We start from the raw sequence: 23,280 nt of genomic DNA on the forward strand, positions 1-23,280 counted from the left end.
GGAAGATTTGGGATGTATCTTACTAGTGAAAGAATTACATATAAATAATAGTCTTTACCACCTGTGTAAACTTTGCTGGTGAATGTTATAACACATAAGTTTTATAATATGTGTTATATTGTTTCATTTATAATATAGTCAGATAATCTAAGTCAATGTCAAGAGAATAATTAATTTTTTTTTAGATTTACAGAATCTCAGTTAGCCTTCATAGCGGGGCTGAACCTGTATTACACCAAGCACTGTAGCTAATATTAGCTGGTATCTCGCCAGTGGACATAAATACAGTAAAGTAATATTCTAATCACAATATATACACAATAATATGTACATCTTACTTGTGAAATGTTGTCTGTGGAGACCTCACATTAATAGTCCATCGATCAGAACAACAATATCCCTCATTGCTGAGGCATCTATGCTGTTTTGGTAGAGCAAAGTAGGAGGAAGTACCGCTCCAAGATGGCCGCCGTATTTCCTGCGCCGGAGCAGCCAATGCGGGGTCTACTCTTATATTACGTCTATGCTGTGTGCTTTCTCTTCTTCCTCTTTTTCATCTTCGGGGTTTCATGACTGTCGACTTTCATGTCTTTACATTACCGCCACCTAGTGGATCATACGATCATCACATCTAAAGAGTTCTCATCCAGCGCCAGTTCTCTTTGAAAAACGTAAAATCTTTTCATAATAATAGAAGCTGCAGCACCAGAAAAGAGAAAAATACAACTAAATTATTGTAGACAATAATAATCAACCATAATTTGTACAAACTAGATCAATCAATGTATAAAAATAAGTTTATTAGTATTAAAAGTATTTTTTAAACATATATWAAGTAGAGTTAAACTGGAAAATATCATTTGAAACAAATGGTATCAGTTGCATAGTCATTTTGTTTTAAAGAGAAATTTACCAAAAAAATTTTTGTATATGTGGCAACCTGGGRTGGATTTTCTTATGATGAAACCCAAAAACAGGATGTTAAAGTTTGCTATGTGGGATACCAACAACTCCACCTGTAATAACTCCAGGAAATGTAATGGTAATGAGGAAACAGGTAWGTCCTGCTGGAAATGAGGAGACGAGATTCAGAAAGTTCTACAAAAATGTATCAAACTTCAATGTTTTTAAATTAACAATAACCTGAAATTAAATGGTTAAAACAGTRAATGTATGGAAGTAAATATGTGCTATTAGGATTTGAATGGCACATATTTACTTCCATATTTGCTTCCCTAGGCCTGTTTTTTGCATTTTGCACATAGCTTTGTTTGTTGTGCATATCTGAAAGGACCCCCTAGCRAACATGGAGGATTTTTACCTTGCAAAACRTTTTGCATTCTGTTGCAATAATGTACTAATCAGTTCCTGCAGCATAATTGRCTACTGAACATCTTTCYTAGGGTGGCCATCACACTTTCTGTTATCGGGTTTTTTCATCTATTGTTATCATTTGTGAGATATCTGAAGTTTTATATACACTGCTCAAAAAAATAAAGGGAACACGTTAACATTTAAGTGAACACTGAAGTGTTCCCTTTATTTTTTTTGAGCAGTATATTTTTCTTTAGGATAGACCAAGGTGTGTTTGCTTATTGCAAAGGAAGACACAAGGAAAAATGTCCCATTACTCTTAGGAGACTCCATATTATTAACAAAATTATCATAAAATAACAAATTRTCTTATAGTTTACTTCAAACATGTTTTTATTATTAGAATTATAAGACTATTTTTTTGTTCAAGGCTCATTCTCTCATTTTATTGTGGTTTTTCCTATCTAAACATTACATGTTGTTTTTTTCCTGTCAAACTTCAGTAGGAAAAACAAAATGTCACTTGACCCACATCAAGTCGACAAGAAGATGTAAAGGATTACAAAGTTTAATGAACAGAAGACAGCTTGAATATTCCAGGAGTTTCAAATTGTTCACACAACACACCATATTTAAGTTGTATATTAACATATTTAAAATTCAATYCAAAACCAGCATATTGATCACAAACRGGAATTGAAAGATGAAAGTTTCTCATACAAAACATTTAGTATTTTAGAATAACAAAATAATTCTACATCTTCTCAATGACCAACCTAATGTTCTGTTTATGCCAAAAATATTTTTAGATCTGGGATAGTTTATACAAGAAGTGCTGCCTCATTTTTGACTAATTGTAGTTAGTTTAGATGTTTCTCTGGACCAAATGTTGCATTACTGCAAGTGAGATAAGACGGTGGTGGTGATGAGATAAAAGGCAAGTTACTGGTGAAAATGGAAAACAATAAAGGTCCTAAGCCATAGCCCTGTGGAATTGTACACAATTCTTTTAGAAATGAACAACTGGTATTTTAAAGTTGAGATGCATAACTAGCGAGAAGTAATTAAATGTACAAGTATACAAATAAACATTTTTAGTCATTAGTTTTATCTAACAGAAAATCACAATCAAATAGGTCAAAAGCAGAACTAAGATCTAACAGAAGAACTCCATCTACGTTAACCACGGTACTCAAGAACTTCTAACAGTGTCCTTTATTGGGACATATTTACTATTKGAAGTAGATTTTCAAAAACTCAATTCCGTCTTGTTTGCATAACTTTTTCAACATTTGTGAAAGGCCTTTTAATGAAGTGAACTTTTAAGCTGTTGCAGAATGCTTCTCTAAAAAAAAATCCTACACCAAAAGGGCTTCTTCCTTGTGTGAACTCTCATGTTTATTCAATGAACGTTTTGATCTGAAGGATTTTCCACAGGTGTTGCAGGAAAATGGCATTTCACCTGTGTGGAGCAACCTGTGATGAGACAAAGAAGCTTTTTGATTAAAACTTTTGCCACAAATCGAACAAGAGAAAGGCTTCTCTCCTGTGTGAATTCTCTCATGCTGATCAAGAATAACTTTACGGGTAAAGCTCTTTCCACAGGACTGACATACAAAAGGTCTCTCACCTGTGTGATTTCTCATGTGACGTGCTAAGCTATTTTTGTCCATGTAATATTTTCCACATGTTGTACACTGGACACGTGTCTCACCTGTGTGAGAGTTCATGTGAACTCTTAAATCGTTTTTTCTCATAAAACTTTTTCCRCAAGTCTGACATGGATAACGTCTCTCACGTGTGTGAACTATTAAGTGAGTTTTTAAACAACAACTGTAGCTGAATGCTTTTCCACAGGTCACACACAAAAAGGGCTTCTCACCTGTGTGACTTCTTATGTGACTCATTAACTGATGTTTGTGACTACATTTTTTGCCACAGGTCACGCACGAAAGGGATTTCACATGTGTGTGGACTCTCGTGTGTTTAGTCAATAATTTTTTGCTTTTGAAAGTTTTCTCACAAGTGTTACAGGGAAAAGACATTTCATCTGTGTGAAGCTTCATGYGAGTGGTCAAATGCATTGTTTGAGTAAAACCTTTGCCACAAGAGTGAACTCTGGTGTGTTTAGCCAAATGCTCTTTTCTAGGKAAGCTTTTTCCACAAGGCTGACATTTGAAAGGTTTTTCACCTGTGTGGGTTCTCATGTGAACCTGCAGTAGGAATCTCTGATTATGTCTTTTTCCACAGGTCACACATATAAAACGCTTCTCAGCTGTGCGATTGCTGACGTGCTTATTAATATTAGAGTTTGTAGTGAAGCTTTCATCACAAGTGATGCATTCAAAAGGCCTCTCATCTGTGCGACTTCTCCTGTGTTGAGCCGAGTTTTCTGCTCGACTTTTCTTGTCCCTTCTGGGTTCTGAATGATCAACACAGTTTTTACACTTTATGGTTKTCTGACATTTCTCATTTTGCTCCGGCYCATTGTCTTCCTTTGATCCTGAGTCTTTATGGTGGCTTCCTTCTTGCTCCTGATTCTCAGTTTCATTAAAGTCCTTACAGATGATTTGATCTTTCATTGGTTCTGGTTCTACATGGTTATTTTCTTCATGAGTCGGAGTCACCATATWTGTATCTTSATTCTCTTGCTTCAGTTCAAGCTGATCTTCATGCTCGCCTATGCAGATCTCCAATACTTCCTCTTTAATCAAGGGATGCTCTGGCTCCTCTTTCATCTGCAGAGGTTCTGGTTCCTCCTGGTCCAAACTGGGATCCGTCTCTTGTTTACAGAGTTGCTGGTCAGAGGAATCCTCCTCTTTCCAAACATAACCCAGTTGGTGGTCTGCAAAGGCAAACACACACAGGAGAAAATCTTTCTATTGTATGCAAAACAACAAACACTTCACTTTAATCATTCCCTGAACATAAAGATGCTTAAAAAAAGTATCCAGTCCAAATATTAGCTAAAACTGAATTTAAACATTTCTTTCATTAAAAACATATTTCAGTCCAATAGACTTTGAAGGAAAATCTTATCAAWWGCAGTTTTTAATTTCTTCAGGAAAACTTCATGTTAAGCTCAAGTGAGAGACAGAGAGGACTTTCTATAGTAATCTGGAGCTGAAGTTGGGAGACATGCACATTTTTAAAATAACACAATCTGGTTTAGAAAGTACTGATATATCACAATTATGATTTATGTACAGAATTAAAAAAATTAACCTGCTTCACTTTAAAAACCATTAGTTTGTTATTTTTGACTTGTTCATTAAGAATTTATAAAGTTATATTCAATGAATTACAATATGKGTTYTGATGTTTGACAGATTAGTAGCATAACTTGAGTAGATATTAAACATACTTTTCATTCCCATATTGCTGCATTAAAAAGTCTTTACTGGCCTGGTCTAATATTCTAATCTTAAATGTCATGTTTTATTTAAGTGTAAGCAAGAGATCATCATCATTAACAGAAGTAAACAATTTAAAACATCAGTTTGTGTGTAACTAATCCATATGTGAGGAGAAAGCTCCCTGTATTTTTGGGAAGTGCCSCATTTATACTTTTGCACAAAATGCTTGGGGTCTGAATCCAGTGCGCTGACGTAGAGGCAAATCTAAAAAGACACCAAACCTGGATGACTTGATTTGAACACCCTTGTTGTAGAACCATCTAGTCCAGGTTTCAATAGTCTAAGGTGGATTTATTCGCCTGTTAGACGTTCCTCAAAAAAATAAGCCACCGGAAGTGATTTTAGCTTCATTGCCTAGTTTCCGTTAAAAAAAAGAAAATCTTCCCAAAACGAACGCTTTAAAACCATAATATGCTTCYGGAATCATCATTAGAGGTGTTTCATACCCGTTCTGTGTAAGATTGTCTGAGGTGTCGAGGTGAAATCCGGGGAAAGTTTGCGCTGATCATCCATCTCTTCCTCCTTCACGATGATTTCATTAAACTCTGTGAATGTTTCCTCAGCAGGCGTTMCCTGCTCGTTGATCGACTCTCCTTGAAGCTGGACTGAAGACATTTTTACAGCAAACATCGACATATTCAGCCCACAGAGGACCAGCCTACTGGCAAAAGGAAAGCTAGCACTGCTAGCATCACAGTTATTTTCTTCTGTTTTGTCTGTTGGCGGTTGAGAAACAACATTGCAGGTCACTACCGCCACCAAGCGGTCTGAAAGGTGGACTGCAGCGTCATGATACGGCCATGTAACAATACAGATGGGTTTAAGATAATTAAATGTTGCCTGATAATTATTTCAGGCATATATTTTTATATATTATATATTTTTAACTATATAAAAATATAGTTAATCAATAAAATCTAGTTTTGTTTTTTTTTTAACTCTGTTTAGGTTTCCAACCACTTGTTTAGTTACTTCCTCACAAAAAACTGAAGTCTAATAGAACAACTCCAATTATTTGTATAAATAAAATTGAAAAGGTCTTCTGAGTTAGCACAGATGTGGTTRAATGACCTTTACAATAAGCATGTTAATATAATTTTTAATATTTCCTCAAAACTTCTAAACTACTTTCAATCATTAAAAAAATATAGGGTAAAATAAAACGTGATCTGTTGAAGGCAGTGAGCAGTGAATTGTTAGAGACAAGTGATAAATTGCTAAATCATATTTCTTTCATGGTCAATACAGCGTTTTAGTAACAACTGAAGGTACCATTTAGTTACTTGACTGTGCTATAAAATGGCATTATCTGTCTGGAAAACACACAGTAGTAGCTTGTTAAATAATTTTCTATTCAGAAATCAAAAGGCTTTTTATCCAAGAATGTTCAAACTAATCAMCAATTTAAAACGTTGACAGCAAGAGCATTTTTCAGTGATTTCAAGATTTATTTTGATAGCAAACTACAGACTCCTGCCTTTAAAATCAGTTTGTTGACGTCCTARTATTTAACATTTCATGTTTACGATATTACACCTTATCATTTGTAAGCTTCACATAAACAGTTGGATTAATACTGTTAATAAACCCTTATCTTCCAAACACTGCAAAGGAAAGGTCTTTAACCTGCAAGGTGTGCTTGTTGCATTTTTAACTCATACTATTAGATTGTTTAATGCATCATATTCAAAAAGATCATGTTCGTTCCATCAATGTTCTTTAAGAACCAGACAGGTTTACAGAAAGCACATGGTGGTTTGATTTGTTTCARRTAAGAATGACATTAGTAAACATTGAAAATCTCACACATTTGCACAARCTGGCAGTGAGACTGGTGTGAGTGCATACATGTTGGGTAACCAAAGAACAATGTGTGATGTGTGCATTTTACACACTCGCTCAATATGTGTTCTTGACTCTTTGCGCTTGGAACTGGACAAAGTGTCTGTTAAATAACTAAACATACAGTGTGAACTTCTAGAAGAGTACAAGTTATTCAAACACACTGGCCTTTCTTAACACAGAAGGATTTTTGATCAAGTAAAATATAGATAAAACTAAAATAATTTCACATTTAAATCAAATGAAAACGCCTTAATCTCATTAAACTCTTGGACAGAACGTGTTTCTGTGGTTTTAGAACTTCAGCTCAGTAGTGAACTACAGACTTCTGATCTCTTTGACATCCTGATGTTTACCAGGTTTACAACTTTTTTGTAAAATAAAATAAATACTGTTGGATTACCACTTAATAAAACAGTCAGCAGACATTTTTTCCACATTTACTCATCAGGCTGGGATTATGCACTTCGCGAAGGGCAGACGGCCGGGTATAAAAAATCCACCAAAAAAACAATCTGATTACAACAAACCATCATCATTAGAGTCATCATAGTACCATATAAATAAACATGTCTAGAGTTTAATATATATAAGCAWTACAGTAATATGTTTGCTGGAGAAAAAGTTTTCTGTTTAATTTGGCTTAAAGTTTATCAGACAAAGGGTCTCGCCAGTCAAATCTTGGTGACGGTGCCTGAAAATACTCAAGACAGCACTATAGAAATACTTGCAAAGCCGTTTCAAATCTACAGTATGTTAGGTAAATGGCCACCAGGCACTGAATAAATTTGACATTTTTACCGCGTATGCTCTTTGCAGTTCTAATTTATTCACAACAACATGAAAAGGCAAAGTACTGAGATTCACCTGACAGAAAATGTTTGATTTGGAAGACAATTTCAGGAATAACTGAAGAAAAATATTGGCTTGACAGTTCAATGACGACAATTCAGCATTAATACCGACAGCACAATTTGACATGGCGTAAGCCAATTATGTAAAATAAAAAAACAGAGAAAGGTATGGCAGCCAGTAGCGCAAAAAGTGGGTATGCAGGGTATGCAACGCATAGGGGCGCAGCACCAGAGGGGGCGCCAAAACCCCCTGCTTTTTGGCAGGGGGTTTTGGGGCGGGTGGAGGGGGTTAAAGAGCGAGTGAGCGTCACTCCTTCACCCTGACGTTCCTTCGCTGGGGGAGAATGAGGGGGGGCGATCTATGTTTTCGCATCCACCTGAATAATGTGCAGTTGCGCCACTGATGGCAGCAAACGGGTTTGCAGTCTGTAAAGCCATAAGAAACAACTGGTATAACTATATGGGTCAATTAGGAAACCCGAATGGCTGCTGTGGCTTCTACTGTGCACCAGTGTGAGTTTTTTATTTTTATTTTAACAGGGGGTATCATGTAAAAAAACAACAACAACAACTTTGAGCATCATGTCATGTTATAAATGTTATTCCCTCATCAAAAACATACTTGGGGGTTTGTTTTGATTCTTTCATGCATGTTTGAGAAATAATTTAATCTCCATGGCAACCATTCAGGGGTACCTAAACACTTGCTATCACAAAGCGCCACCTATTTCCATAAAGTCTACTGTCTCAATATGTGCTTCTGCTCCTGTAGACTAGTGGCAGCAGCAATTAGCAAACACCTGGTGGAACTGCTTGTAGGCTGAGCTTATATGAACTTCTTTAGTCCAACACTCCTAAGATGGTTTGTAAGCAGCTTAAAGTTAACGTATTGTACTGGAAGGCATAGGAGCTTCTTAAAGAGACAGAGGCCATTTTCAAGACATCACATTGTAAAGTCAAACTTCTTTTAAGCTATGTTCGATATACACATAATTTTGTATAACAGTTGAAGGTAACATAGGTACTTGATTGTGTTCAATCAAACTGTTTCTGCATGGTACATCGATTTGTGTTAAGAACAAAATGTTTTCAAGTTTTTACTTTAGCTAAATGCTCGACAGGTCCTGCACAAAAGGGGCTTCTCGCCTGTGTAAACGCTCATGTTTATTCAGTGAATCTTTTCTTTTGAAAGTTTTTTCACAGGTATTACAGCGAAAAGGCCTGTCATGTGTGTGAATCATCATGTGTTGAGGCAAATAAGCTTTTAGAGTAAAACGCTTACCACAAATGGTACAAGAGTAAGGCTTCTCACCTGTGTGAATTCTAATGTGCTTGTTGCAATCAGAACTTGCGGCRAAGCTTTTTCCACAAGTGTTGCACACAAAAGGCTTCTCCCCAGTGTGAATTTTCATGTGTTTATTACATTCGGACTTTGTAACAAAGCTTTTTCCACAGGTGTGGCACAAAAAAGGCTTCTCACCTGTGTGAATTTTCATGTGTTTGTTCAATGACGGTTTGGATCTGTAGCTTTTTTCACAAGAATTACAGGAAAACACCTTTTCATCTGTGTGACTTCTCATGTGATCAGTCAAATTAACTTTTCGAGCAAAACTTTTGAGACAAATCACACATGTGAAAGGCTTCTCACCTGTGTGAATTCTGACGTGGTCATCCAGAAAAGATTTCTGAGTGAAGCCTTTTCCACAGAACTGACATTTGAAAAGGTTCTCACCTGTGTGAATTCTCATGTGACGTGTTAAACCCGTTTTGCTTATGAAACGTTTTCCACACGTCACACAGTGCGACTCCTCATTTGTGTGCGTTACGAAGTGAGTTTTTAAACTACCGCTGTGGCTGAACGCTTTACCACAGATGACACACAAATAGGGGTTCACACCTGTGTGACGTCCCATGTGAACTATTAACTGACGTTTTTTAATAAATCCTTGTCCACAAGTCTCACACGAAAAGGGTTTCACACCTGTGTGAACTGTCATGTGTTCAATTAATGAATATTTAGATCTGAAAGTTTTTTCACAGGAGTTACAGGGGAAAGGTTTTTCATCTGTGTGAGTCCTCAAGTGATTAGTCAAATGACCTTTGTCAATAAAACTCTTGCCACAAATGGTACAAGAGAAAGGCTTCTCACCTGTGTGAATTCTGACGTGTTTAACATAAGCAGGTTTTGTGATGAAGCTTTTTCCACAGGACAGACATTTAAATGGCCTCACACCCGAGTGAATCCTCATGTGTTTATTTAATGAATGTTTCAATCTGAACGTTTTTTCACAGGTGTTACAGGTAAAAGGTCTCTCACCTGTGTGAATTCTCATGTGCGCTGTTAAATTTCCTTGTTTTGTAAAACTTTTTCCACACATACACTGAAAACGCTTCTCACCTTTGTGACTTTTCAAGTGCTGAGTCAAGTTACTACTTTCACTAAAAGCCTCACCACATATTTTACAAGAATACACAGCAGTTCCTGTGCGAGTTTTCTTGTCCCTTTTGAATTTTGAATTGTTGACACAGTTGTTGCGCTTCATGGTTTTCTGATGGTTCTTGTTTTGTTTCTGCCCTTCATCTTGCTGCAATCCTGAGTTTTGAATAGGATTTCCTTCGCAATCCTGGAGCTCAGTTTGATTATAATCCTGAGAGACAACTTGGTCCACAAGTGGTTCTGGTTTAATGTGGTACTTGTCTTCATGAGTTGGACTCACTATTGATGTATCTTCAGTCTCCTGCTTCAGTTCAAGCTGCTCTTCCTGCTTGCTTATGCAGATCTCTAAAGGTTCCTCTTTAGTCCAGGGATGTTCTGGTTCTTGATGCTCTTCTTTTATCTGCAGAGGTTCTGGTTCCTTCTGGTCCAAACTGGAATCCGTCTCCTGTTTACAGAGCTGCTGGTCAGAGGGATCCTGCTCTTCTTTCCAAATATAATTCTGTAGATCATCTAGAAAGACAAACAAACACAAGAGAAAGGATTTTTTTGTAGGTTATCATCTGCCAGTGCAACTAGTCCCGATTTTAATTCGGTGCCCGCCATTATTCCTGGGCTACACTATGAATGCAGCATGCCTCCTGGTGTTAGTGTCAATTGTGATTAGATTACATCATGCTACTTCTTATGGGTAATGATTTTAACCTTACAGCTGTAGCATTAAGCAAAGATGCTCTAATTAATTTGGATTCTGAAAGAGCGGTTCACAATTATTTTCATGATTTGGAAGCATCTACAGAGAAATGCTGGATGAATTTAAAGTAAACAAGTTAGCAAGTTTAGCATCTTTTGTTTTTAAAAATTGGAACAGATGTGTAAAATATGCAAAAACATTAAATCCGTCACTACAAATCAAATGATGCTCTTGGGAGCCCCCTAGTGGTGCCGGGGTCCTAAGCAACTGATTAACTTGCAATGCCTTGAGCCGGCTTATAAAAACTGGCTGAAATCTTTCAGAAACAATTATTCCAAAAAGAGATTAAAAAGAGAAAAAAAAAAAGAAAAGGAAAAGATTAAACAATAGAGAACAGGAAAAGGGGTAGAGTACAGAACCAAAGGAGAATGATGCAGGGAAAAAGACAGAAAGGAAACTAATTAATGTCTTCAACTAAATTTCACAAGATCTACAGTTAATCTCAACATTTCTTCCTTTTCATGTTTGAATGATGAAGCAGAGGAAAACCCAACGAGTAAAGAGACAAGAGAGATAAACTCACATTCAAGTTCATAAGCAATACCTCCAGCAACCCCCAAAATTGCTCCAATAACCCCRTGTGAATTATTTAGTGGGGGAATTCCTCCACTTTTCAAAACAATATTGTCAGGCTCTGACAACAAGGCTAAACATGCTGAAAAACCAACTAATGTTTTCTAACCTACATATAATCAAAAGATCACATTTTAGTAAAATTTAATACAATTACAATGRCAATAAAAGTAATTATAACGTATGTTTTAAATATATTTTTTATTATCACTGGCTTGAAAACTACAAGATTTTTTTTTTTACTTCATTTTCCATAAATATCAACATCTCAAGGGGGAAAGTGTATGCAGACTTTTTGTACATTCCATGTTGTTTTTTGTTTTTATTTTAATTTAAATACCAAAATATAAATAAAACTGTGATTCTTTAAAATGACAAATTACAAGTCAGGCAACATTTAAGGCTATAAAAAATGTTTGTTTAGCTGGACTGAGGACAAAATGGCTCTTTGGACTGAATTATAACTATTATTAAGATATAGATTGTCATAGGATATATAGCCAAACTGTCTCTGGTGACTCTTTGTTTCCTCTAATACACGTGTCAAACTCGAGGCCTGGGGGCCAAATCTAGCCCACAATATGTTTTAATTTGGCCACCAGAAGGAAGAGTAAACAGAACCTTCAAGATAAAAAATGTGTGATTAAATATTTTAACTGTTTGCTGCCAAATTAAAACCAGTCACTCCACTTTTCACCAATTACACAATCAAGGAAACTCATACAAAATCAACAGATCGCTGCACTATTTTGGCACTAATGTATAATTGTGAGTTTAACGCACGTTTTCTGCAAAAATGTTCAAAAACATTTTACATTATAAAATTATAGTCTGATCAAGGTGGAAAACAACAAAAATCTAAATTATAGCACAAACATTGCTAAATATTTTTGCAAATATTTCTGAATTAGAAGTTATTTGGATTGCCAAAACAACCACGAAGTCCTTCATGGATTAATCAATGTGAAAAACTTTCAATATTATTTAATTTTAGGAAGTATTTATCAAATTTAGATAGMTATTTACTAGTATTTTAACAGTATGATCATGGGTTTTATTCTGGCACAACCGTCCAGTTTGGAACATTCATAGCCCAAAATCAAAATCAGTTCTACACCCCTGCCGTCACATAATATAACGTAACATTGTTTCATACCAGTTCGGTGTAATGCGGTCCGGGGCGTCCCGGACAAATCCTGCAAGCTGTCCCAGTCATTTACCTCTTCCTCCTTCTTCACGGTTCCGTTAAACTCTGTCAATGCTTCGTCAGCAGGAGTTTCCTGCTCGTTGCTCAACTCTCGTTGAAGATTGATCGAAGACATTCTGACTGCAAACATTCAGATATTCAGCCCATAAATTGATCAAAATCCGCAGAATGACTCCGAGCAGAAGGAAAGCTAACGTTGCTAAGATCACGTCTTAGCTACTACTTCTTCTTCTTCTTCACACATCGAATCAGGTCTTTACCGCCACCAACTGGTCTGGAGGGTTAACAGCAAGATTTTCTTTGCTTTTTATTCAATCGTTATTAACTGCACGTACAACAAATACGACATCAATAACAAATGTATTCAAAGCTGAAATAGCTAGCGCGGGCTACTTCCAAACACAAGTAAGTGAGAAAAAACAAAAACACAAACCGATAATGAAAAGTAATCTATAAACCATCCATCCATCAATTTTCTGCCGCTTATCCGCGGTCGGGTCGCGGGGGCAGCAGCTTCAGAAGGGAGGCCCAGACTTCAATCTCCCCAGCCACTTCTTCCAGCTCCTCCTGGGAACCCAAATCTATAAACCAAATAAATGAGGAGAAAAAAAAAWATATATATATTTTTTTATATATATATATTTAGCTCGTCCTTTTGCTTGTCAACTTATTTTCTATTTTAATTGATTTTTTATCTCTTTTTAGCTGAAGCTGATTCACAGCTCATGTGTTGCATTTTCTACAACAGAATTTTCCTGAACACCATAATATGTATGAATTATATGTAATAGCACTACCAATAAATAACTGATAATTTGGCTCATCATGTCAATTTATATTAAAATCTCTGATCGGCTGCCAAATAATCTACTGTCAACTGGAATCCAAGCAAATAATTTATCTTCATGGTTCTGAGTTTAATACTGCAATAACATCTGTGTGTGCTGAAATACCGTTATTTGTCCCTTTCCCTACTTTGAGTTAAAACTCTGGTATAACGCACCCATTGTTTTTGATGTTAAACTGTCTGGAAGAATGTTTACACCGCCTGCTGCTGCCATCTTCTGGATTAAGTAGGTATTTCATATTTTCCTTCTGCTAGACTAGAGGTGACCACGTCACCCATTGCCCCAAAACTCCTGGATAATTTACTTAAATTTGCTCCCACATCAACACTCTAATATACACAATGTGAAAAATGAAGCTATTATTTTCTTAACTCACTTACTGCTGTCTTTTTTAATCATAAAATAAGGGCAGTGCTGTTTCTTTCGGGGATATGAGTGAATAAATGTTTAGCTCCAAACTGTAGTTTCAGTCTCATGCCATGACATCAACACACATCCAGCTACACCAATTTATTTTCAAAGCACAAAACTCCACATTCACAATTGTAGGTGAACAGAAATGTGATCGACGACTCTCAGGTTGAATGTGGAGCCAAAAGTTTTCCTGAAAGTTGTCTACAGTGTCTCATGTGGTGCAATATTCGAAAGGCTGTCCTCCTGTCTCAGTGAAAACTGAGAACCAGGCACGTAACGTTGGAGGCGACTGTTTTTTTTTTTAAACTGAAACATTTACTTTTGTAAAATGACTCTGTATATTTTGGCCTTCCTGTATCACTCAACCTTTTCTGTTCCACTTCAATTCTAAAATTAAGGATTACTCTCTTCACCTTTTCTCCAACCAAACCGTATATTTTATACACAAAATATAATTATGTGACTGATCATCCAAATAGAAAAGGGAGCATACCACACCCAGTAAATCACCAAACATGTTTTTCTTTCTGTTCCACACTGTGTTCAGGTTTCTTTATAGTCGCACATTTATTTCTGACAGCCAACCAACATGTTCAAACTCACTTTGTCTTGAGTAAACAACTAAATTTACCAAACATTGACCACAAAAATAATGAATGCGATCACATTCCGTAAACATGATCTCACCACTTTAATACCATAACAAAATATAGATTACTTTTTTTTTGATTGTGTGAAAATGTGAGAAACCACCAAATATCTTTTGTCACTCATAGGAAACCATATTAAAAATTAAAGCATTTTTTTCCTATTGTTTGATCAATTTAAGGAGTAGCAGCCACAGAAAACAAAAATATGAGGAACACAAATTTATATTTTAGAGGTACAGAAAACATCCGAAGAATCAAAGCAGCAGCATTGAAATTAGTTGCTATATTTGCACTTTAAAGAAACTAAAAAGTAGAAAGTTCAAAGTTTAGCATTTCTAAATAATTTTTTACTGTTAATTCAAATGACTTTTTGCCAATGATGAAACTCAAGAATTTAAATGTTAAATCAAATGAGAGAGACAGATTTAAACATTTTTCTAATTCCGATGCTGGACATTTTTACGAGGTTTACAATATAAAATTTTTCTGTTGAAGGTTTTCAGATCAACTCTTGGATTACCAGTTAAAATGACACATGGACATTTTCACACAGGCCACAGTAGCAAAAAGGCTTCTTATGTGCATTCTTGTGGCTTCTCATCTGTGTGAACTCTCATGTGTTTATTTAACGAATCTTTTCTTTTGAAAGTCTTCTCACACAAATTACAGGAAAAGGGCCTTTCATCAGTGTGATGTGCCATGTGAGAAGTCAAATTACCTTTTTGAGTAAAACCCTTGCCACAAATCATGCAAGTGAAAGGCTTCTCACCCGTGTGAATTCTGACATGCTCATCGAAAACAGATTTTCTTGTGAAGTTCTTTCCACAGAACTGACATTTGAAAAGCCTCCCCTCTTTGCGAGTTCTCATGTTAACCGTTAACTGACTTTTGTTAATCAAACTTTTTCCACACGTCACAAATTGCAAAGGTTTCTCATTTGTGTGCATCATGAAGTGAGCTTTTAAGCTACTGCCGTCGCTGAATGCGTTCCCACAGATCACGCACAAAAAGGGCTTCTCACCCGTATGGCTTCTTGTGTGAACAACTAACTGGTGTTTTTGATTGAATCCCTTTCCACAGGTCACACACAGAAACGGCTTCTCGCCCGTATGACTTCTTATGTGAACCTTTAGCTGATTTTTTTGATTAAACCTTTTTCCGCAGGTCACACACAGAAAGGGCTTCTCACCGGTATGAATTCTTATATGTTCTTTCAATGAATGTTTGGATCTGAATGTTTTTCCACAAGTATTACAAGGAAAAGGCCTTTCATCTGTGTGACACTTTATGTGATTGGTCAGATGACCTTTGTCAGTAAAATCTTTGCCACAAATCATACAGGAGAACGGCTTCTCACCTGTGTGAATTCTGCCATGTGCATCAAGAACAGGTTTTGTGGTGAAGCGTTTTCCACAGGACAGACATTTGAAGGGCTTATCACCAGTGTGAATTCTTGTGTGAACCATCAACAGGTATTGTCGATTAAAGTGTTTCCCACAGGTCTTGCACACAAATGGCTTCTTACCCGTGTGAACTCTCATGTGTTCATTCAGTGAGTCTTTTCTTTTGAAGGTTTTTTCACAGGTATCACAGGAATAGGGCCTTTCGTCTGTATGGAGCCTCATGTGAGTAGTCAAATTACCTTTTTGAGTAAAACTTTTGCCACAAATGGCGCAAGAGAAAGGCTTCTCACCTGTGTGGACTCGGACATGCGCCTCAAGAAAAGGTTTGGTAGTGAAGCTTTTTTCACAAGACAAACATTTGAAAGGTCTCTCACCTGTGTGAATTCTCATGTGAACAGTTAAATGTCCTTTGTTTATATAACTTTTTCCACATGTTGCACATGGAAAACGCTTCTCACTTGTGTGATAATTCAAGTGCTGAGCCAAGTTACTATTTTGAGGTAAGAAATCACCACATATCTTACAAGAACACAAATTGTCATGTCTTTTTGGTTTTGAATTTGCACACTTTTTACGCTTTATGGTTTTCTGACATCCCTTATTTGGTTTCGGTGCTTTATCTTGCTTTGCTCCCGAGTCTTTCTGATAGTTTCCTTCTTGATCCTGGTTCTCAGTTTCATCGAAGTCCTCAGAGATTATCTGGCCTCTCATTGGCTCCGGTTCAATGTGGTCATTTTCTTTGTGTGAAGGAGTCAACAGAAACGTATCTTCAGTCTCCTGCTTCAGTTCAAGCTGCTCTCCATGCTCACCTATGCAGATCTCCAATACTTCCTCTTTAATCCATGAATGTACTGGTTCCTGCTGCTCCTCTTTTATCTGCAGAGGTTCTGGTTCCTCCTGGTCCAAACTGGAATCACTCTCCTGCTTGCAGACCTGCTGCTCCTCTTTCCAAACATAATCCTGTAGATCATCTGGAAATCAAACAAAACACAGGAGAGAGGGCTTCTATTCACTTTAATCTATGCATACAAACATGCTTTGAGAAATATTTAGTCCTTATATTTGCTGAATCTCACAAGATTTTAGTCTCAATGCATTTCAGTTCAACAAAGCATTAAAGACAGTACGAGGCAATTTTAGATCTGTACAATTCAATAATTTCCATGAATAAAAATGTTAGAAATTTTTAGTTTGAGCTCTTGAAACAGTATGGGCTTCCTTAAGAGCTCAAATTTTCACGCTGCTCAACCATATGGCGTTTACTTTATTGAACTGCCACAAATCACAAAACTATGTCTGACAGATTCTGTCAATCATATGAAACAATCCGGTCTGGGTTAAACAGTTTTATAGCTTTCGAATAGGAACAGATTAAAAATGTTCATGGCATTGAGAAATTAGGTGAATTCATCGTTAGCCGTTTCTTAAAGCTGCAGCTACAACCGGAAGGCAACTTTATCTTCGTTGATAATCTCCGCTAATAAAGCAATAAAAAAATAACATTAAAATCGCAGTCGGCATTAAAACGTTGGCATCGTGTGTATCCAATACCTTTTCCGTGTAAAATGGTCTGGGATGTCCGGGAGAAATCCAGCAGTCGGTGCTGACCGTCCATCTCTTCCTCTTTAACGATTATTTCTTTAATCTCCGTGAATGTTTCCTCAGCAGCAGTTAACTGCTCGTTGATAAACTCTTGTTCAAGCTGGACTGAAGACATTTTTATAGCAAACACTCATATTCAGAGAAGAGATAATCAGACTACAAGTAGACGGAAAGCTAACGGTCTTCTTCTTCTTTTTCTTCTTCTTCTTCTTCTCCTTCTGCTTCTTCTTGATATGTAACGGCGGTTAGCAAACAATTAAACAGAACGTTACCGCCACCAACTGGTCTGAAGGCCAACCGCAAAACCCAAGATACCATCATGTAAAATATGTCAGAAAAAGATAATTAAATATCGCCTGTGGAAGAGCCCAAAATATAACTGTGTAACATTATTTATGTTATGACTTTGAGCAAAAACCCTCAATAGTGATGGTGCTTGGAGTTCTGTCTGAAGGAAGATAAAATGATTTGAAGTAGTTTGATTTTATATTCTTAATATTTCATATCCACCAAGCCAAAGCAGTTTATAGCTAAACAATAATTTCAACTTTAAACCAAACAATAGAAACAACTTTAATGCTGTTTAACATTTAAGAAAAAAAACATCTGTGGTTTTTGGACTTCAGAATAAAAGTGAACTACGGACAAAGTTCTTTAATGTTCTGAAGTTTTAATATTTTACAGGTTTTACTAAATTAAATTAAATTGATTTTTTTTTTTTTTACACAAACTATAGAGTTGTCATTGTTGATAAAACTCAGGGCAACCGCTAAACGGTTTTGAACAAAATAAATCATAAAAAATAATGAATACAAGAAAACACAAAGATGAGAAATTATCACGTTCAGCCTGTTGCATCTTCCCAGCTTCAAAATGATTTACTTTGAGCAGCAGAGTAAAACTCTTGGTCTAAAATATGTAACCAAATGTGAAAAAGTTCTGTCAACTGAGTATGTTTCAGTTCTGCAATTTTTCCTCAGTAGTGTTGTTGCTTTTCTCACATTAAGGTTTGCACCACAGCTAGTGCATTTCTCAGAACAATTAACACAAAGTTCAACAGCATCTTTTGCTAAAATCTGGACACCATTCTTTATTAAAAATATTGTAAAATGCATTTGTCATGTTTTCATTATGACAGTTCACTCTGAAAGTGTTTTCCAATGCAAAAAAGTATAATTTGCACAGACAAATGAGATCTACAGTTAGTGAGGTAAATGAGCACAAGACATCAAGTATATCTTACATTTTTATTGCATATGCTCATTGCAATTCACTGCACTGTTCAAAAGTAAATTACAAACTTACTGTATGTACAACAAACATGAGGCTTAAAGTTGTGCGCCACTATAAAGAATATCTGTAAAAGATTAGGTTCACCTGAGAGAAAATAACTTAATTTTAATTTTGCAGGAATGAATCATAAAACAAACAAAAAAAAAATGCATGAAACTTTGACAACTTGTTCACCATTTCTGTTTGTAATTTTATGTAACGAATACAAAACTGGATCAAATGATGATTCATTAGAAGGCCCAAGAAGAACACTGACATGCTGAAAAGGTTGATATTACCACCCGGGAGAGAACAAAAACATGCAGGATGCCGGCTCTGGAAGGCCGAATTTGGGCTCCCCTGCTCTAGAGTGTTCTCACTTAGACTTGCCAGAGTGAGTTCTCATGTGACGTATCAAATCTGTTTTTCTAAGCTAACTTTTTTCGCACGCAACACATTGAAAAGGTTTCTCATCTGTGTGAGTTATGAAATGAGTTTTTAAGCTACTGCTGTGGCAGAATGCTTTTCCACATGTCTTGCACAAAAATGGCTTCTCGCCTGTGTGAACCCTCATGTGTCTATTCAGTAAGTCTTTTCTTCTGAAAGTTTTTTCGCAGACATTACAGGGAAACGGCCTTTCGTCTGTGTGAATCCTCATGTGATTAGTCAAATGCACTTTTTGAGAAAAACCTTTGCCACAAATCACACAAAAGAACGGCTTCTCACCCGTGTGAACTCTCTGGTGTTTATTCAATGCGTCTTTAGATCTGAAGGTCTTTTCACACGCATCACAGGGAAAAGACCTTTCATCTGTGTGAATTCTCATGTGATCAGACAAATCCCCCTTTTGAGCAAATTGTTCTCCACAAATCGTACAAGAGGAAGACTTCTCTGTGTGAGTCCTCATGTGAATTGTGAAATTTACTTTCTCTTCGTAACTTTTTCCACATGTCGTACATTGAAAATGAGTGTCTAATGTGTGAGCCATGAAGTGAACTCTTAAGGTGTGGCTATGATGGAAAGCTTTTCCACAGATCCCACACAGAAAGGGCTTCTCACCTGTGTGTCTTCTAATGTGAACCACTAACTGGCCTTTTCGATTAAACCGTTCTCCACAGGTAACACACAAAAAGCGCTTCTCGCCTGTGTGAACTGTCATATGTTCAGTTAGTGAGCTTCTTGCTCTGAAAGTTTTTTTGCAGATGTTACAGGTAAAAGGCCTTTCATCTGTGTGACGCCTCATGTGATTGGTCAAATGAGCCTTTTCATTGAAAGTTTTCTCACAAATCGTACAAGAGAGAAGCTTCGCACCTGTGTGAATTCTGACGTGCCTATTAAAATCTGATTTTCTTATGAAGTTTTTACCACAGTACAGACATTTAAAAGGTTTCTCACCTGTGTGAATTGTGATGTGCTTATTAAAATCTGATTTTCTAGTAAAGCTTTTTCCACAGTACAGACATTTAAAAGGCTTCTCACCTGTGTGAATTCTGACATGCTTATTCAAATCAGACTTTGTAATGAAGCTTTTTCCACAGGACTGACATTTAAAAGGCTTCTCGCCAGTGTGAGTTCTAATGTGAACTATTAATTGGCATTTTCGAATAAACCCTTCCCCACAGGTCACGCACAAAAATGGCTTCTTGTCTGTGTGAATCTTTATGTGATCATTCAATGAAACTTTTGATTTGAAAGTCTTTTCACAGGTATTACAGGGATAAGGCCTTTCATCTGTGTGAAGCATCATGTGATAAGTCAAATTACATTTTCGCCCAAAACTTTTGCCACAAATCATACAAGAGAAAGGCTTCTCACCTGAGTGAATTCTGACATGTTCATCAAGAACTGATTTTTTAGTGAAGCTTTTTCCACATGACAGACACTTGAAAGGTCTCTCACCTGTGTGAATTCTCATGTGAACTACTAAGTGTCCTTTTTTTATAAAACATTTTCCACATGTTGTACATGGGAAACGCTTCTCACCTATCTGCCTTTTCAACTGTTGGGTCAAGTTGCTATTTTGAGTAAAAATGTCCCTTCTGGGTTTTGAATTGTCACAGTTGTTACTCTTTGCGGTTTTCAGATAGCTCTTATCTGGTTCCTGTGCTTTATCGTGCTTGGATTCTGAGTCTTTATAATGATTTCCTTCTTGATCCTGGTTCTCAGACTCACTGAAGTCCTGGTTCCTGATTGGTTCTGGTTTAATGTGGTTCTTTTCTTCATCATTTGATGTCACCATAAATGTATCTTCATTCTCCTGCTTCAGTTCAAGTTGGTCTTCATGCTCACCTATGCAAATCTCCAATACTTCCTCTTTAGACCTGGTATGTTCTGTCTCTTGCTGCTCTTCTTTCATCTGGAGAGGTTCTGGTTCCTCCTGATCCAAACTGGAATCACTCTCCCGTTTCCAGAGCTGCTGGTCAGAAAAAACCTCCTCTTTCCAAACATAATCCTGTAGATCATCTAGAAACAAAAACACAAAAGAAAGTTTGTCTATTGTGGGTTTAAATAAAAAATGTATAAAACTTTAATCGACAAGTAAGGATTAAATCCTAAAATGTCTTGGAAAAACATGAATTTAGTCTGAATGTATTGTAGTCTGAATGTATGGTATGTTTTTTTTTTAAATGTATCCTTTGTAATCACTGTTCCTCTTAATTTTCTTCTCCATTTGTCATCAAACAGTATATGTGGCTCTGTTCTCTTTTGGCTTCATATTCTCATCCTTCTCAGCTACATTTGTCTCAATAGTAACAACTTTGTTGAAAAAATTCCTAAATAGTTTAATTGAACTCATGACTTTGGTCTTCGCTGAGTTGGCATCTTGATTTAAATTTTTCCCTTGCCTCCAACTTTTCTTTCTCTCTCCTCTGCTTAATCTTTTTCTAGAATAAATTTCTGCAATAAACTATTCCCATTTTAGAACTTTTTTGTTCAAGTAGAAGACTTTATTGGCAACAAAAATATGAATAACTAAATGGCTCAATAAAGCAGATGAAGTGGCAAATATTGCATCAAAAATTTTGAAATAAGAACTTTCCCAACTTAAGAGCTTGGATCTTGATTTTGGTCGAAAAGAGAGAAACTGACTCTCTTCCCTCATCCTTACCGCTTTGTCACTTTACCTCCTACAAAGAGTCAGAAGGTAAAACAAAACATGAGAGAAAACAGAAACAAATCCGTAAATAAACAAAGGTGAAAACAGGAAGGGAGAAAATATTATTAAATACATAATATATATTTTATATTATATAAAAGTGATAAGTTCATGAAAATGAAAACTAAATAAAACAAAATTGGAAATAAAACAAATGGCAACAATATTAAATTATTACATTCAAAATGTACCCTCAGTAAGTTTTAAATACTCTTTTTGGATACATTATTTGCCATTATATAGGCAAATAAAAAGGCTTACCTCAAGTTTGCTCTACAACTTTCCGATTTAGAAAGAACTTGACAAACTTCTCATGTATTTATAATCTGGTTTGAATTCGTTAAACTCTTTTGTCCTAAATACAAGTATTTCTCATTAATTACTTGAATTAACAATACATTAAAAATCATTTTGTTGAGGTTACACTTCATGACACAAATGAACAAAACAACTTTTTTGTGGTAACATCCATCTAAATGATCTAAGGATTATTCAGAAACATTAACTCAGAGTAAAGGAAATAAATATATTCAGTAAAAAAAAAAAAAAGCTGTACAGTTTGATAATGTCAGAAGGTCCTGTCATCCCSAGTGACACTCTGAAATGCAAGCCTTTAAGCTTGGTACTTTTCAAATTACAGTATACTAAAGATGCTCACGGTAGTAAAAACGAATTGTTTTGCTGTAGACGTTTTTGCTGAAACAACACGTCAACTTCAGCTTCACTGCCTAATTTCCGCTGATATCTCCCAAAATGAATGCTTTAAAACCGAAATCTGCATCCTCCGTCATCAGTAAGACGTTGGCATCATTTGTGTTTCTTACCTTCTCGGTGTGAAGTGAGCTGCGGTGTCCGAGCGAAATCCAGCAGTCTGCGCTGATCGTCCACCTCTTCCTCCTTCACGATAATTTCCTTAAACTCCGTGAATGTTTCTTCAGCAGGAGCTAACTGCTCGTTGGTGAACTCTCGTTTTAGCTGGACTGAAGACATTRTTACTGCAAACATTCACATATTCAGCCCGCAGATGGTCAAACTCTAGATAGAAGGGAAGCTAACGCTTGCTAGCATCACAGTTCTTCTTCTTGAGTTTAAATGTCGGTTGGCAAAGGCCGTTAGGTAAGCATTACCGCMACCTACTGGTAAGCAGTGTGGTWCATGAGGATTTAATTTATTCTATAAGCACACTTAAATATAGATCTACATACACATACATAACCATCTACATTTGTATAAACTGTAATTTTATTCTTTGTGGATTTATGGCAGGTGGCATTAAATGTTCCATCTTACCTACTTAAACTATATTCTTGTATATAATCCCATTTCCTTTAGAAATTTAAATGTTTTATTAATACATGAGGTATTTCTCATACATACATACACACACACACACATACATATATATATTTTTTATTTTTGTGAGATTACTTTTATTACTTAATTTTTTTACATAATGGGTTCTAGCAGAAAATAGTGCTGTATTGTTCATGCATTGAATCGCCATTAAAAAAAAAAAGATAGGGCAATCACATCAGTATAA

The 23,280-nt window shown here is 36.2% G+C and overlaps 4 protein-coding genes across 5 annotated transcripts; all 4 read right to left on the reverse strand.

Annotated features, from left to right (window-relative positions):
* Positions 1-1,866: 1,866 nt before the first annotated feature.
* Positions 1,867-5,458, reverse strand: LOC108166698 (gastrula zinc finger protein XlCGF26.1-like). The gene is made up of 2 exons (XM_017307406.1): positions 5,177-5,458; positions 1,867-4,159 (listed from the first exon to the last, which is right to left on the reverse strand). The coding sequence occupies exons 1-2, from the start codon at positions 5,364-5,366 to the stop codon at positions 2,673-2,675; spliced, it is 1,677 nt and encodes a 558-aa protein (XP_017162895.1). The 5' UTR covers positions 5,367-5,458; the 3' UTR covers positions 1,867-2,672.
* A 1,351-nt stretch (positions 5,459-6,809) lies between these two features.
* On the reverse strand, positions 6,810-12,647 carry LOC103472601 (zinc finger protein 883-like). The gene is made up of 2 exons (XM_008422359.2): positions 12,344-12,647; positions 6,810-10,373 (listed from the first exon to the last, which is right to left on the reverse strand). Exons 1-2 carry the CDS (start codon positions 12,522-12,524, stop codon positions 8,533-8,535), a joined length of 2,022 nt encoding a protein of 673 aa, XP_008420581.1. The 5' UTR covers positions 12,525-12,647; the 3' UTR covers positions 6,810-8,532.
* A 1,090-nt stretch (positions 12,648-13,737) lies between these two features.
* LOC103472599 (gastrula zinc finger protein XlCGF26.1-like) lies at positions 13,738-17,540 on the reverse strand. Its single transcript, XM_008422357.2, has 2 exons — positions 17,261-17,540; positions 13,738-16,680 (listed from the first exon to the last, which is right to left on the reverse strand). The coding sequence occupies exons 1-2, from the start codon at positions 17,424-17,426 to the stop codon at positions 14,882-14,884; spliced, it is 1,965 nt and encodes a 654-aa protein (XP_008420579.1). The 5' UTR covers positions 17,427-17,540; the 3' UTR covers positions 13,738-14,881.
* Positions 17,541-18,544: 1,004 nt separating this feature from the next.
* LOC103472600 (gastrula zinc finger protein XlCGF57.1-like) lies at positions 18,545-22,847 on the reverse strand. Of its 2 annotated transcripts, XM_017307403.1 has the most exons (3): positions 22,565-22,643; positions 21,693-21,711; positions 18,545-21,046 (listed from the first exon to the last, which is right to left on the reverse strand). In XM_017307403.1, exon 3 carries the CDS (start codon positions 20,937-20,939, stop codon positions 19,017-19,019), a length of 1,923 nt encoding a protein of 640 aa, XP_017162892.1. In that variant the 5' UTR covers positions 20,940-21,046; positions 21,693-21,711; positions 22,565-22,643; the 3' UTR covers positions 18,545-19,016. The 2 variants fall into 2 exon arrangements, with proteins under 2 accessions (XP_017162892.1, XP_008420580.2); XM_008422358.2 differs by lacking the exon at positions 21,693-21,711 and having other exon boundaries at positions 22,565-22,847.
* Between the last annotated feature and the right edge of the window lie 433 nt (positions 22,848-23,280).

Source organism: Poecilia reticulata, linkage group LG11 (assembly GCF_000633615.1).
Source record: "Poecilia reticulata strain Guanapo linkage group LG11, Guppy_female_1.0+MT, whole genome shotgun sequence".
NCBI classification, from domain to species: Eukaryota; Metazoa; Chordata; class Actinopteri; order Cyprinodontiformes; family Poeciliidae; genus Poecilia; species Poecilia reticulata.